General features: G+C 41.0%; 1 protein-coding gene across 1 annotated transcript in view; it reads left to right on the top strand.

Moving 5' to 3' along the window:
* The window catches only part of ATXN10 (ataxin 10), a 95079-nt gene extending 93494 nt beyond the window's left edge, over nucleotides 1-1585 (top strand). Inside the window, exon 11 of the mRNA XM_033058609.2 lies at nucleotides 859-1585. Coding sequence (XP_032914500.1) covers nucleotides 859-1046 — 188 coding nt within the window. The 3' untranslated portion in view covers nucleotides 1047-1585. The remainder of the gene's footprint in view (nucleotides 1-858) is intronic.
* Nucleotides 1586-15660: the final 14075 nt, after the last annotated feature.

The raw sequence follows: 15660 nt of genomic DNA, 5'->3' as shown, positions 1-15660 counted from the left end.
AGTTGGGACCAACATCTCTGACACTTCATAAAATGAGCACTGTAGTTCGCTTGGAAGATGCCTGGCTGATAATCCTGGGAATTTAAATCCTTTGTCTACATCCCTGACATGTGCCTCAATCCTGGCCTCAAGGGACCACCTTGGGAGGTGAATGAGTTGCAGCTTGTGCCCATTTTAAACATCAGCGGGAGCTCCCTGCCAGTGATCGTAGTGTCTGGTCTCCTGGCAAGTGTGTAAAAGCACCCAGGCATAAAGGACTGAGTTTAGGTATTATTAGACATCAAAGAAGTTTAAGAGTCTCTGACATTATTTGTGCTATTTTCAGATATTAACCTGGTTGTCTTTTTCTTCATTTTTTCAACTTTTGCAGTGAAAATAATGGTAATCTTTCCTGTACATGTTGTACAGCTTATTTTGTTTGCCAGTGCTTGGAAGTGTAGTGTCAAAGTGTTCAGATCATAAAGAACTGACTTATTTTTCACTTAAATTCACTAGGAAGATCATTGGAATATTTCAATTGACTGTAATTTTGATTTAAAACAGTATGTCTTTTAATTCTTGCTGTTCATTTGGTTGAGGTTTTTTGTTTGTTTGGGGTTTTTTTGACTCAACATAAACCCTAGTAAATTTACCTGAAGTTTAGGGGCATACATCTTTTAAAATTAAATTGCCTCTTATGCAAGCATTTGCAGGTTCAATGTCAGCACTTGTAAACTTCTTACTTTTTCAAACCCTTGATTTCTACTAGTTTTCTGAGTTTAAGGGATTGGGGGAGGGTGGGGGAGGTGGATGCAGTAATCAATGAAAATAAACAATGTTTCATCTTTAAATAAATAAATCCTTAACTCTGCTCAACAGTTGTGAGCCAGTGGGCAATTTATGCGATCCGGAATCTCACTGAAGAGAACGAGCAGAACCAGGCATTGATTGCACAGATGGAGCAGAAGGGGCTGGCAGACCCCTCTGCCCTCGAGAGGATGGGCTTGGAGATACAGCAACGAGATGACAAGTTAATTCTGCGGTCAGTCAGGAAAAAACCCTCCTGAGCAAAAATATTAGCAGTAGTCAAATAATTAAAAATGTATTTCTTTTATAAAATATTTTCCCTTGCTCAGCAACCAGTTTTTTCAGTTTTAGTGCCAGTCTGTTGAAATTACTGTGTTTGTTCTCAGAAAAACTGCCAGATGATGCTTCTGCCTCCCTTTGCTGTAAACAAAAGGTCACCTGTGTATTTTCTATGTACCTGGGTAAATCAGCTTGTGCAAAAAGGTCCTTCTTGTCAGTTGGTTGGAATTTCATTACTTCTTTTTTCATCAGTAAAAGAATGTCATACGTGCAGTATCGACTTGTCATAATTTCCTTTGCTGAACCTGGAGATAACTATTGTTTTTAAAACTCTAGAAAGAAAGAACTCCTTTGCAGGCTGCCTTCTTCGTGTAAAAGATCTGTGCTGAGTCAGAGCTAAACAAGCAAAGTTGCTAATTTTCAATCGTGGGACCTAAATATCTCTATTTATATAAGCATCAAAGTTGGATGTACTTAAATATTTAGTGAATTAAGCACAACGTGCCTTTTGTCTATTTAAGTATTAGTAAACTGTCTTTTCTACCTTGATACCTATCAGTCTTCATGACAAGTATATTAAAACCAAAGCTGAAGCTGTTGTGGCAACAGATGCTGCATTCCTTTGCACTGGGGCATGTCTCTGTTTTGGAGACTTCGGTGTTTGTTTGAATTTTATTTGTTCCTTTGGAGGGTAAGTCAGCCCACTTTCCTTTTATTTTGCACTTCTCATGGGTTTTCTGAACTTTGGCAGACTGCTGAAGAGGTAGTTTCTCACTGTGATTAATTCTAGCAGTTTCTTTTCACCCCTCTGCCTTTCCAAAACATTGACAAAACTCATTTCCAGTTAATTAATTCAAGAGAGGCAGAAGAATAGAAGGCCCTGCCTCTTCATTTTGGGTACCCTCCTATATTGTTGTTGGACCCTGCCACTGTGGAATGTGGCATGAATGAGATGGGGAAGAAGGGGGGTGAAGCTGGGGGGCAGGGGGAGGAGGGCACAGTTAACTCTATGTGTACCATAGCTTTGCCCTGGAAGCCAAAAAACAGGAATTATTGCTGGTACTTCTGTATAGTTACTGTCACTGGATTATCTTCAGTCACATCTAACACAGAGGTCTCAGAAAAACTAACATGTTCATGGTCTTGTTGACATTTAACCCCATACTTAAATAGAAAGACAAGTTCATGTCCTTAAACTCCACATTAAGTGTAACAGACCTTCATCAATGTGCATGAGCTTTTGCTCCCTCAGTTGAATTTTTGATTTAAAAATGGAAAAAAGTGCACATTGCTTTGAACTCTGAGAAGTACATTGTACTGTTTAAATCTGATGGTGAGTAGAGCTGATAAGGGCGTTTCAAGTTAACAGAAAGATATTGATGTCTACCATGCCAACCTGGTGACACTGTGGAATTGACGCAGTGGGATTTTAGACATCTGTTGGTTTTAAAGTCAAGGATACAAAACTCCTGTCTACAGCCATTGATTAAATAAATTATGTCTGAAAAGGGATAATGGCAATAGCAACCACGTCTCTTAACTCTTACTGCTTTTTAGTAATTCTTTACTTGAAAAATAAATAGAGGAGAAAAGTATTTTTTGCTTTAGCAAAGGGCAAATATGAATATAAGCAAATTGATTTGTTTGCTTTTAAAAAATAATTTGACAGGAATATTTTGTTGGATGTTAAAAATTGTGTTGAAGTGCTGTTGTATACAGGTAGGTGCCTTTTGCTGGCTGAATGGAAATGTGATTGTGTTTCTTCTTGAGTATATGGCTTCTCAATGATTTCCTTAAGCCTTAATTATTATGTTTTGGCCAGAATTCATTTAGCTTTTTCATTACTGTCATGTAAGATTTAGAGCTGGGTTTTTCAGGGTTTTGATCTTTATCTCTATAACACAATGGAAGATTCATACTTCCAGCACCTAAATGGGGGAGGGGGGGGGGGGGGAAGGGGGGGGCAAAAAAAAATTCTACTCTTAAAAAAAAAGGAAAAAATGGGGTTATTTGGATGGCTACATCATTCAACTTTAAAAGGAAAGAACTAAATTTTTGCTAACAAAGGAGCATCAAATGTTATACTGTCTGGAATAAAGTGAAGTTGTTCTTAATGGTGTAATTCGAAAAATTCACTCTTACTTTAATGCCACTATTTAGGAAATTCATGTTAGATAATTTAACAAAGTGATTTTAAAAATAAATTATTTTGAACAGAAAATGGACTTTCTGGGCTTTCTATATAAGGAAAAAATGCAAAGAATTTCCTTTTATTTAGGGTGATAAAGAGTTAAAATCCTGCTCACAAAGCAAATCCAGAGAGAACTTTGGTTGTGGAAAAAACAGTGGGAGTCCCTTTTTCTTTTTAAGCAATGGGGAATAGACAGGGTGTGGTTTTTTTAACTTGATGGTTGTATACCCACCAATAGAATACACATGAACCCATAAATATAAGCCAAATAATAACAAACACCAAAAAAATAAAGAGTTTTATGTGTTTTAGTACATAATGGAGTAATAGTTGTGTTTTCTAAAAGGGAAACGTAAGGCTTTCATAGTGGAGAACATGCTGATTACTGTATTGTGAGTGGCTGGCTTTTGATTTTCCAGGATGGATTAATTCTCGGAAGACAACAGCTTCCCTGTCCTCCCCCAGTGGAGTCCTGGTCTCCAATAGACTCGTTTTATATGCTCAGGGATTAATACAGCACAGCAATCAGTCATAAAAAGCAAGCTTTAGTGAGTTTGTAAAGGGGCAGAACAGGCAAATCAAGTCTTGTGACCATCTTATTGCTTTCGAGTGCTTTCAAAAAATAGAGATCAGATTTTTTTTTCTTTTTTAATTTTTAAGGTCCATTTGCTGTTAAAAGAGAATAGGGAGTCGGTTTTTCATTGTAAGTGGAGAGATTCTGGAAAAGCCTTCTGGCAAATTGTGAGAAATAACCTGAAATGTTTGCAAAGCTCTGAATATGCTTCTAATAATTTATTTTTTCCTTAAGTACTTGTAAAATACATTTTTAAATGCAACCCAAAAAAAAAAATAGTCACAGGCAATTAATGCCATTGTCACAACCTTTATTTAACAGTCAGTTTGTATTTTGAGGTTGGTGCAAGCAATTGTGTAGTGAGGATCAAAAAAAAGTCTACTTGATTTGCAAATGAGAAAGTAGTAAACATGTGAGGCTCTACCCGAAATTATCCTCAGATTTTGTACCAAGCCTGAGCTGTGTTGTTGGGTTGTATCAATTTTGAAATCCCTCTCTTCTTGGTGTAGACTTCTTTGTGTCAAATGAGGGGGATTTATTGAGCAATGCAGAAGAATGCATTTTAGGAAGAAATTCTTCCCTGTGCGGGTGGTGAGACCCTGGCACATGTTTCTCAGAGAAACTGTGGCTGCCCCATCCCTGGCATTGTCCAAGGCCAGGGTGGATGGGGCTCTGAGCAACCTGGGATGGTGGAAGGTGTCCCTGCCCATGGAAAAGGGCCTTGGAACTGGGTGATCTCTAAGGTCCCTTGCAATGCAAACCATTCTGTGATGGCCTGGAGTTCCCACTTCCTTCTTACAAGCCCTGTGTCCCCTTAGGAAGTGTGCACCGCTGACTCCCTGTGGTGCTGTCCAGGGTCCTGACGAGCTGCCCCCCCTCTGCCAACAGACCTTTCCATGTCGAGAGCCAGTTCCAGTCTCTTGCAGCTTGGCCAACGCATAACCATTCCACTGGGGGGGGCGGGGGGGGGGGGGTTCATGCTACTTTAGGCTTAATGGGTTTCTCTGAGGGAAATTTCTCTTCCAGTAGTTTCTGATAACATCCAGCAATTTAAGAGGGTGAGAAACTGGCATTGATTTTTGAATAGGTCTTTAGTATCTTTAGAACAACTTTTTTTTGGAAGCTTTAGCTATTCCCTATATAAATGAGGGTAGTGAATTTTCCTCTGGCATAACCCAGCCTGAATTTGGCCACACTGTAAGCTCTGAAAAACTTTGGTTTATATGTTGAAGGTAGAGACATGGAGGGCTGAGCTACTAAATTTACTGAATTGATGTTCCAGTCATGGATCCAGTGTCTGTACAGGACATTTCCCTCAGCTGTTTCCCCTCACTAGGGTGGTCCTGGCAAAAGAAGGCAAGAACTGAGACTCTCTGCATTTCTCTCAGACCTGCCTGGTGGTGTCCATCTAATACGGAATTAGGAACTACCTAGACTGGATAAGGCAGAAGCAAATAAAAACAGATCGCAGGGTGAGAGAAGGAGGAGTTCAGGTCCCAGGGGGAACTCAGAGATGGAAAACAGGTTGTCAGTCAAATGACAGAGTATTGTTAGTTTGCATCTTCCCTCCTGCTGTCTGGACACTCGCTGAGATTTCCTGTCCATATAGTATCTTTTTAGGGAGAGCCTCCCCTCTCCAGAAGATAAAAGAGTTGTCTTCTTTCACCCCAAATTTCATTTGGATAGGATTGGCACTGTATTGCTTTTAATGGCCTTATAGAATCATGAAATCATTAAGGTTGGAAAAGAGCTCCAAGATTATCAAGTCCACATTGGAATCAAGGATACTGTGCAATTTTGCCCAGCATTTTCTGCAGTCTTACAGCTTATTCTAAAAGTAGTATATAATTCAGAGAATACCTAAATAGTTAAAATACTTAAATAGTAAAGAGAAAAATATACAAACAAATCAGATAATTCTAGTTTTGCATGGGTTTTCATGGGAAAGAAAAACACAGCTGGAGGTAAAGACCAAGGGGAGCCCACAGCATTTAAAATTAACCTCCTGGTTTTTGCTGCATGGCATCTCATCTCATCTAAGTTCAAAAGTGGAGCTGATGCTGCACTGGTGATGACGCAGAGATGTCACAGAAGTTCCTGAGTAAGACAGACTGTTAAGTTGCACTTGGTTTTATTTAAATTTAAGATGGCTTCTATAACACATTTATGCTAAATTTTAAAGCTTCATTTCATTTCTGAGTACAAGTAAGTATTAACATAGAAACATAATTGGACAAAATGAATTTGTGTTTCATTTTTTCATTTTGTGATGCAGGACGTATTTCAACTTGTTTGTCCACTTGCTGAATTTTTGCACGATGCCTTTAGTTCTGTAATAAGAGTTCTGAAAATCTTCATGCTTTAGCATATATTCATAGTCAATATTTGTTATAAGACAAACAGTCCAGTCTGGGTTTTTTTTTGGTTGGTTGGTTTTTTTTTGGTTTTGGCGCGGTTGCTCTTAAAACATTTTCTTCTGAATTTTTGAAAATGTGATCAAAATAAGCACAAAAGCTGTGATGCCTAAGGGAAAAAAAATCTCAATAAAGCTCTGAAGTGGTAGTGCATTAGTTATTGAGAGGTACCTTGCCATGGTGGTGTTAACTCCAAAACATAAGCAGAACAAAAATGTTTTTAGTTTATTTTAGAAAATGAAGCACCCTGTTTGAAGGCCATTAAAATAGCTTGTAATAAAATTTGATACCTCTGATGAACAAGCAATAAAGTTTTGATATATGAGAAAAACAAGCAGTAAACTTTTTGATGCATGAAGGGAACTTTTCCTGGGTACCAATGAGCAGCCAATGAACTTTAAGAGAGCTAAAATGGAGTTCTCCACAGACCTGCTGTTGCTCTAAGGTGAGATATAACATTGCCATTCTGTAAGCAAGTGCCTAACCTGCTGCAGACTGCAAGATCTACAAAGTGTTGGAGTCTTTGCTGTCTGTGCTGTCCTGTGCTGTCCTGGCTGCTCCTATGAAGCTGCTTGTGCCCCACCCTGCTGGTCCTGCTGCCGTGGCTCTGCTCTGCTGCTGACTCACTCACATCTCTTGGAGGGACTTCACTGGGGATGATTTTCCCCATTACACTCTAGGAGCCAGCACTGGACTCATGGATGTGGTAACCCCTTTCCTTGTGCTTCTCGTACTTGTTCTTGGCATTTCCTACTTTACTATTGTATCTCTTTCTTACCTTCTTTATGAAAAAAAAAAAAAAAAATGAAGTTGAATGATCACTTTGGATTCCAACCTGTAAGCTCATTTGGGTTTTAATCTTGTTTTCCACTATGGTGAGGACCTAATTCCTTTTGATGCCTTAAGTTTTAGCTTTCGTATTTTTTAGATTCTGTACTGCCTTAGTGTGTGATTCTGAATTTCATATAAACTGTTAGTAAGTTCTATTCATAGGTAGTTGGACTAAGCAATCCTTTTCCAGCCTGAGAACCAAGGACACCATTACAGCCTCAGGCCCAAAAAGCATAAACAACAGCGAATTGAGGAGCAAACTGAGAGGATGGACTTCATAGGCTGAGGCTATGAAACTTATAAAGTGTGAAAACTCGTGACACATCATCCATCCCAAGATGGTGGAACTGTGGCCAGGCTCTTTTACTGCCCAAGGTGTATCCTTTGAAGGCGTTTTTAATAAATACCTATTTTATTCCTTTAACTTCGTCGAGCCTCTGTACCAGGTAAGCCTCTTTAGGCATCACTTTCTGCAATTTTAGTTTGGGCCAAAACTCACCTCTCCTCACCTTAAGCGGGTCAGAATAGTTGGGGATTCCACTAGTGCCCTGGGCAGCCTGTGGCAGGGCTGGATGGCCCTTTCCAGGAGGAATTTTTCTAAGCAGCCACCCTGAATCTCTCTGTCACAGCTTGAGGTCATCTCCCCATGTCCTGTCTCTTACTATTCAGGAGAACAGACCAATCCCAATCTGGCTGCACCCTCCTGTTAGCGAGTTGTAGAGAGCCAGAAGGTCTCTCCTGAACCTCCTTTTCTCCAGACTGAGCTGTCCCCAGCTCCCTCAGCCATTCCTGGTGTTCCAGCCCCCTTGCCAGCTCCTCTCCCTTCTCTGGACACATTCCAGCCCCTCAATGTCTTTCTTGCACTGAGGAGCCCAGAACAGGCTCCCAGATTCACGATGCCTTAACAGGACCAGCACAGTGAACTGTTCAGTGACTGCTTATAAAAACATTCAGTTTTCATGATAAATCCTATGTTTATTGCTTGTTTGAAATGTATTTAAACAACTTAGGCTAGGAATCAGTTTAACACTGAGCATTTGCATGTTCTGTGTTGGCACTTTTCTCACAGAACAGGTCATGGAAATAGTGTACATGGGCTGTTTTGAGGGTCGAGTTGGGGGAGAAGAATCAGTTTGCTGATTACCTCTGTGTAATCGTGGAGGAAGTTAGCTACATTTGCTACAGAACTATTCAACTGTTAATATTAAATGTAAGAATTAAAGTGGAGGAAGGGAAGAGCATGCTGAAAGAATATATAAAGCTGAGTAAAGAAAAATAATGCTATAGAAAAAGATGTTATAGAAACACAGGATGGTTTGGGTTGGAAGGGACCTTAAGGCTCATCTCATTCCACCCCCATGCCATGGGCAGGGACACCTTCCACTAAACCAGGCTGCTTCAAGCCCTGTCCAGCTTGGCCTTGAACACTTCCAGGGATGGGGCAGCCACAGCTTTTCTGGGCAGCCTGTGCCACGGTCTGACCACCCTCATAGGGAAGAATTTCCTTCTAATGTCTAATCTAATCTAATCTAATATCTACTCTCTTACAGTTTGAAGCCGTTCTCCCTTGTCCTGTCCATGTTCATATAGTCTCTCTCCATGCAAGTCCAAGCTGACAGTATCTTAATAAAAAAAGTTGAAACAAGCCTTGCAGATCAAGGCACTGTGGCATGGGAGAAGTAGGTTTTTACTGCAGCAGTGATTTTAAAAGAGAAAGAAAGCAAATTCTGAAATTGTTGATTACATTTACCACATTTCCCCAGACATGGGATGTAGAGTGGCTGGTATTTCTGTTCCTTACCCCCTTTATTCTGCACTATGCATTTCTTTTCTTATGCACATCACAGTCTGTGCCTACTTTTGATTTGAAGTGAGGCTGATTTACATAAACAAGGGGAGAAAAAAGGCAGTGTTACATGTGCAGTAAGTGGGAAAACATTGATAAGGAAATAATGGATGAAAATGCCCAGCTATTTTCTGAGGGTGAAAAGCATCCTTAGTGACTAATACCTATGAGGAGCCTCACCTTTGATGTTAAGTCTTTTAAACTGGGCCAAAAGGCTTGAGCACATCTTTTCTGTCCCTTACCAAGGGTAAAGTGAGCGCATAACCCTGCAACAAATCACCAAGGGATCTTACTAGTGGTGTCATTAAAATTACAGCACACCCCTTGTCACTGTAAACATTTGTATGTCATCTAACTGTTGGCTTCACTCTCTTCTCCTTGCCTTGTAAACTCTTCCTTAGTGGAATTGTTTATTACTACATTTAGACAGACCTTGGCCCCTGCTATCAACTGCTCTCTAGGCCAACATTAAATTTTGGTTTAGAAGCAGGTTTTTTAGCCACATATTTTATAAAGAGGTGCAATTCCAGTCTTTGCCCCAAGCCCATGTTTGATGATACCAAGATGTGTCTGGAAGAGTTTCCTCCTCAGTTCTGTGTATTTCTCGTTGCCAGGGCTTTTTTCTAAATTGCAGCCATCTGTTGTGAGCCTGCACTCCATGGGTTAAAGTTTATTTTTATATTAAGACAAGCTTTCATTATGTTTTCCCTCTTTCCCCCTTTCTCCCACCAGCCCCCTGCACCCCCCCAATTTGGAACTTTAGGCTTTCTAGTTAAGCTTTTATGGTGGCCACAAACAGGTGCGTGCTTTACAGAGGGTCTCATTCTGCAGCTCCCACTGGCATCCCTGGCCTCCTGAACTCCCTTTTGCTACCTCCTTCCCCCTCAATAATTTTTTATGAATGATAGCTTTTCAGCACCCTGGGAACAGCTTGTTGGGAAAAATGCTCCTTGTGGGGTGCAGTCAAATCCTACACATTTCTCCAAGGGTTTTCTATGAAAGGACTGGTTCTGTGTTGCAGGTATGACGTACATGTGGACTCCCCCTCCCTGCTGGCTCCCCCACCTCCTAATTCTATGATTCACTGTGATAAATTTGCTTCTTAATAATGCCAGTAGACTCTCACCACAGGTGCTTCTCAATTAAAATCCACTTTGTTTAAAAACTGAAGGCTTGTTTAACTGAGCCCCTGGGGAGAGTTGTCAGATCCCAGGATAGGTGACACAAATGGATTGGTGACCCTCTGGAGCTGCATTGAAAATACCATATCCTGGGGTACCAGAGGGCAGCGTCACTCTGAAAACAAATCCGCACGTTTGAGAAACCCTGTGTGGAATCCCTGGGACTTGTCATTTTCAGTGTGGGGCCTTTTTAATCCATCTTTTAGCATTTTGTTTTGTTCCTGCTACCCTTCTCACACCCCCTCTCCCCCCCACCCCCAAGTACTTTCACCTTCTTTCTAGTACTGATTTAGCTATTTAGAAAATACAAAGGTAAAAGGAACTTTTTTTTTCCTAGAAGTCTCTCTTTTGTATTCCAAAGATATTTGCAAGAAATTAATTGGACTGGCAAACCAGGGTGTGAAAAAAATATTTGGAAAAAAAAGAAAAAGCAGTTTGAAAGTGAGTGATGTTTTTTCTTTTTTTTTCATTTAATTTCTTTTTAAAGAGAAATTAAAATGCCCTTTTGAGTCATCCAATCTTTTCCCTGCCTTCTTAGACATGTATTTTTAGCATTTAGAACACATGTAATGTTCTCAGATATTGCTTACCAGAGCACTTTGAAATAACTATAGAGGGTGGATGGGATGACTCAGGGGACTGGTAATTGAATGCGGAGCCTTTTCACCTCGAAGTCCCCAGCTTGAATCTAACCCAAGTTGAGAGCGACCTCGTGGTTACCCTCAGAAGGGTGTTTAGTGGCCTGTCTGAAGTGAGTTGGTGGTCTCAGTCCAGCTCTTGGCAAACAGCTGCCACATCACAGCAACCACGGCTGCAGTTAGTGCCAATTATCAGCTGGGCTGGCAGGCTGGCAGCGAGGGGAAGGATGGAATTAGCATGTGCTGCTCCTGCTGTTAGAGGTGGTCCTTGCTGCTCTGGGAGCCCTTCAGCAGCAGCAGCAGCAGCAGCAGCTGGGTTTGGTGCTGCTGGCCTTGTGGGATATGTGTTCCTGTACTCTGGGGAGATGGCAGCTTGTCCTGCTCCCAAGGGCTGAGCTGGGTCCTCGTGTGGGTTTGGTTTTGCTTTGCCCTCTGCAGGTTATCAATCCCTGGCCTCAAGGGCATCTCCAACACACCCTTGTCAGTCAGATTTGTCTCCTGACATCTCTGCTAAGCATGCCAAAAATTGGATTCTTCATATCTGTGAGTCCAGAGAAGGGAATGGAACTGGAGAAAGGGCCTGGAGTACCAGAAACAGCTGAGAGAGCTGGGGGGGTCTCAGCCTGGAGAAAAGGAGGTTCAGAGTGGATCTTCTGGCTCTCCACAACTCCCTGACAGGATGGGACAGCCAGGGATTAGGCTCTGCTCCCAGGTAAGGGACAGAACAAAAGGAAATGGGCCCAAGCTCTGCCAGGGGAGAGTCAGGTTGGACATCAGGAGGAATTTCTTCACTGAAAGGATGGTCAGGTATTGGCAAGGATGAGCCAGGGAAGTGTTGGACTCTCCATCCCTGGAGGTGCCCAAGGAATGCCTGAATGTGGCACTCAGTGCTCTGGTCTGGGTGACAAGGTGGGGATCAGTCACAGGCTAGATTGAATGAACTTGGAGGTCTTTTCCAACCTGAATGGTTCTATGGGTCTGTGATTTCAGTTCATTTGTTTGATAACAGTAGTCACACTTCTGGTAACTCTCAGCTCCCAAAGTTTCCATACAACCCCATTATTTTGCAATCCTCTTTCTGAAGTAGTTTTACATTTTATCTCTGAAGAAGTTTGTTTTTTTTTTTTTTCTGAAGCTAAACTAAAATGTAGTCATTTGGAAAGTGTGAGGACAAGATAGATAATTTATACCCTTTAAAATCCTTTGTAGCTGTAAAAAAATCTGGCATAAATATCTTGTATTTTGGGAGTTTTAGAGTATAACCCTCACGGATTCTGAATGGTGTTTTAATGGGTTCCAAAGCCCACAGAAGACCCCTCTGCTGGCAGTAAGATTTTGGGTTGATGCACAAATCTTATCTGTGGCAATCTGTTTGCAAAATCATGACAATTTTCACATGTAAAGGAAAAGTTGAAGTAAATATGGTTTATAACATTTTAAGCTGTAAGACAGTTCTTTCCGGAAACAGGGAGTTCGTTTTTTTTCACTCTTAAGTTTCCTTCAAGGGAACAATAGTAACACAATTCTAATCAAAATATAGTGGGTTTTTCCCCAAGTATTAAACTAAGTCCCTTAGAAACCCATTTTTTATTTTTTGCCCCTAACTCTTAACTGTGGTTTCTCTAAAAATAAACATTTCCTGAAGGTATTGGCAGCCCAAATAGAGATGCTGAAACTGAATGTAACAAAAGTGACCCTATGGGCATTTTTTACCTCTAATTTGAGACAAATGACAGAAGTGAATAGCACAAATAGAAACAATGTAGATTTTTAAGCTTTTGATTCCTGGCGTTGGTAAAACAGTAGGAAGGATTTTATATAATAGGAGATCTAAATATTGCCTGTTGAGGAGGACAGGGATACAGCTTTTGGAATCTGTAGTTTAGGTTGGGGTAACATGCTGCTGCACACATCCAAGTGACTAATTAAGTTGATTTCCTCATTTCTAGTCACTCACTGATAGATGATTTGGCCAGGCTTCACTGGGAGGGGATGGATTTGGGCTATCTTTGCAAAATATGGTTTCTTATTATCCAGCAGGAAGATACAAGGAAGCAGGTGGAAGAGAAGCTACTGGAGATGAAGGGAAGCCTGGCTCAGGGCTTTCTCTTGTCTTTTGGACAACTCAGGAAATTAACTCTTGAAAGTGTCTACAAGGATAATCCCATGCTTGGTGTCTTGAGAAGTCCTGAAAAGAGGCAGAAATGATTGCTGTTTGCAGCTCGAGATTAGTGAGTAAAGCTGAGAAGATGTTGTGAGTGATTTGTCTCAGTTGTGTCCCTCACTGGGACCTGACAGTGGCAGAGTATTCCCTCCTCAAAGCTCAGGCAGGAAGGATGACTGTGCATGACACTGCCCTGAAAATGTGTCTTGGAGCATGTGTTCATAGTGGAAGTGCTGTAAGTCTGGAGGAGATGAAGTCTTCTAAATAATGAGGGTTTTGTGGAGGAGGTGATGCTTTCTTCTCACAAAGGAAGGACATGGAAAAAGCTGAAGTGGAAACAGTTGGCAAGGTCACTCTGTCTTGTTGTCTCAAGAATGTCAGGAAGGAGGCCTCCAAACAAACCCAAGCTCTGGGAATGAGGCTCACCATTTCTTCCTGCTCAAATCAAATTCTTGTTCAAGGGATTTCCAAATAAGAGTGAGGAAGTGAGCACTGCAACCGCAAGATGACAGTGCAAGGCTGTTAAAACCAAGACTCCTTTTTCTTTCTAATTAAAATAATCCATGTCCAGCCATGAATCAAAGTGCCTCTGTAACCTGCCATGCTTGAAAATAGACTGACAGAAACATACACAAATCCTCCTGGAAAAATAAATTATGAGAAAAGCTTTAGCTGGAAACTCTAGAGTAAGAATGATTAGCAAGTTGCACTGTTGACTTAATGTGATTTTAATCATGGGCTAGTTGTTCATCTCAAGGCTAAAAATGCCACGATGCGTCTCTTGTGCGAGCATTTACAGTAGAAACAAACCGAAAAAAGAGAACAAGGGGCAGAATTTCCTGGCTAGTATGAATTAGCCTGAAATCAGTGGAGCTTTACTAATCCATACCTTTGAAACCCTCCCCTTCAGCTTCCCAGTGTTACAGCAGCAATGAGCCATGGAATAGTTGTTGAGATGCATCACTGAAGTAAAAATCAAACCACTGTGCTACTGAGGGAAAGAAGGAAAGAACAATTTTAGCGTGTAAGATTGTGGCAGTGCTGTCAGGGCGGGACCAGCCTGGAGTTTGCCAGTACTTGAGCCCACTTACACTTTGTATAAACTTCTGAATATTCGGGAAACCTTTCAGTGATATTTTGATTTCAAAAGCTATCTGGCAGCCTAAGTGTCCATACCCAACAATTAAACCAATAAATTCAGAGGCCAGTCTTTAAAGTTCAGAGCTTCAAATGCTACCACTAGTGCATTATTCATGGGCTTGGTTTTTTCCTTTGATATCTCTCTATGGTGTGATCTATATAGCAGAAAAGAACCCACATCTGTCTGTTTACACCACCCTGGAAATTCCTGTGGGCAACCAAAAAAGTCAACCACAAATAACTGCTGGGCTACCAACAAACATAGTATCTGGAGAGCCTCCACCCACCTGCCATCAGGCAGACTTCTAAATCTCATTCGGAATGGGAAAAGTCAGATCAGGGTGGGAGGAAGAAGTAGAGGGAGATCTGAGGGAGATCTGGGGTCAAAAACTACATTGAAAGACTAACCTGAAATTAGCAGAACTAGGATTTTTGTTTGGCTTTTTTACACGGAGTAGGTCTCATCTGGGCTCTGAGCTGCGCATCAAGGCATGGCACAGTGGATGTCCTTCAGTCAGATCTTTTGATCCATTGTGGGGTTGAGGACTGATCCATTTGTGCTAAAAGAGTACAGGTTCTTCCGAGCTGTGTCTTGAGGAAAGGTGAACAGAAAACATCCTGTAAACCATTTGGAAAATTCATGCAGTGTTCAGAAAGCTTTAATTGTTGTTTACCTCCCAATAATATTTAATCAATACTTCACTTTAACTTGATTTATGACTAAAAAATAAAGCCATGGTGGAGATGGTATGAGAATTACATTGTCCATAAATAGCTTTTCAGTCAGGTGTTAGGTCTATTTCTGAGGCTTTAATTCTTGGTGAGGGAATTTCTCCCCAGTGCAGATCATCTCATGTGCTGGAGTATACCACAATGATGTTGACTGGCCTGCTTGGGAGTTCGTAAGTCACAGCTTTTATTTCCTGAATATGGGGGACAGTTTTTCCCCTTCCAGTTGTGTTGACTCGTCTGGACTTTCTCCCTTGTTCTGTTTACCCTTTCTGTAGAAGATGGCCACAATTCCTCCATTTCGTGCAAATTAGAGGTAGTGCTAGGGTCCCTGGCATGTTCCCAATACAGGTCTCAGATGACTTAAATGCTTCCCATGGGTACATTGACACATTATTGAGCAATTACATTCTCTTGTGGCAGTCATCTGTGGAATAAGTAAACTGCCTCTGTGAGCCCCACGGTGATATCATGCACCATAAATGCATGCTTGGCCTCCATTGTGTCAACAATCCCTCACGTTCTCAAAAGCAGAAACACGAGTATAATTCTCAAACTACACTGACAAATAAACAGGTTAGTTTTATTACTTATTTCTACCTTGAAGGGCAAGATTAAATTTAATTTATAAGGCTACCATAAAAGGAGAAGGCATATGGGTAAGCATAAAGTGATTTTTGTTTATTTACTGTAAATTTATTATTTTGGGGTTGGTGAGTGAAAAGGGAGACCAGCAGAAGAGTGACTTACATTTAGATCTTTGTTGGCGTTTTGTTTATTGGGTTTTTTTGGGTTTTTTTTTTCTGGCTAGGGAAAGAAAGGATCTTCTTGGTCATTAAGATAATTTTCTCATCAATAGCTTTTGCAAGACTGTGACATACATTACT

The sequence above is a fragment of the Catharus ustulatus genome, chromosome 4, assembly GCF_009819885.2.
Source record: "Catharus ustulatus isolate bCatUst1 chromosome 4, bCatUst1.pri.v2, whole genome shotgun sequence".
NCBI lineage: Eukaryota > Metazoa > Chordata > Aves > Passeriformes > Turdidae > Catharus > Catharus ustulatus.
The sequence above is the reverse complement of the archived record's forward strand: the minus strand, read 5'-3'. Positions and strand labels throughout refer to the sequence as shown.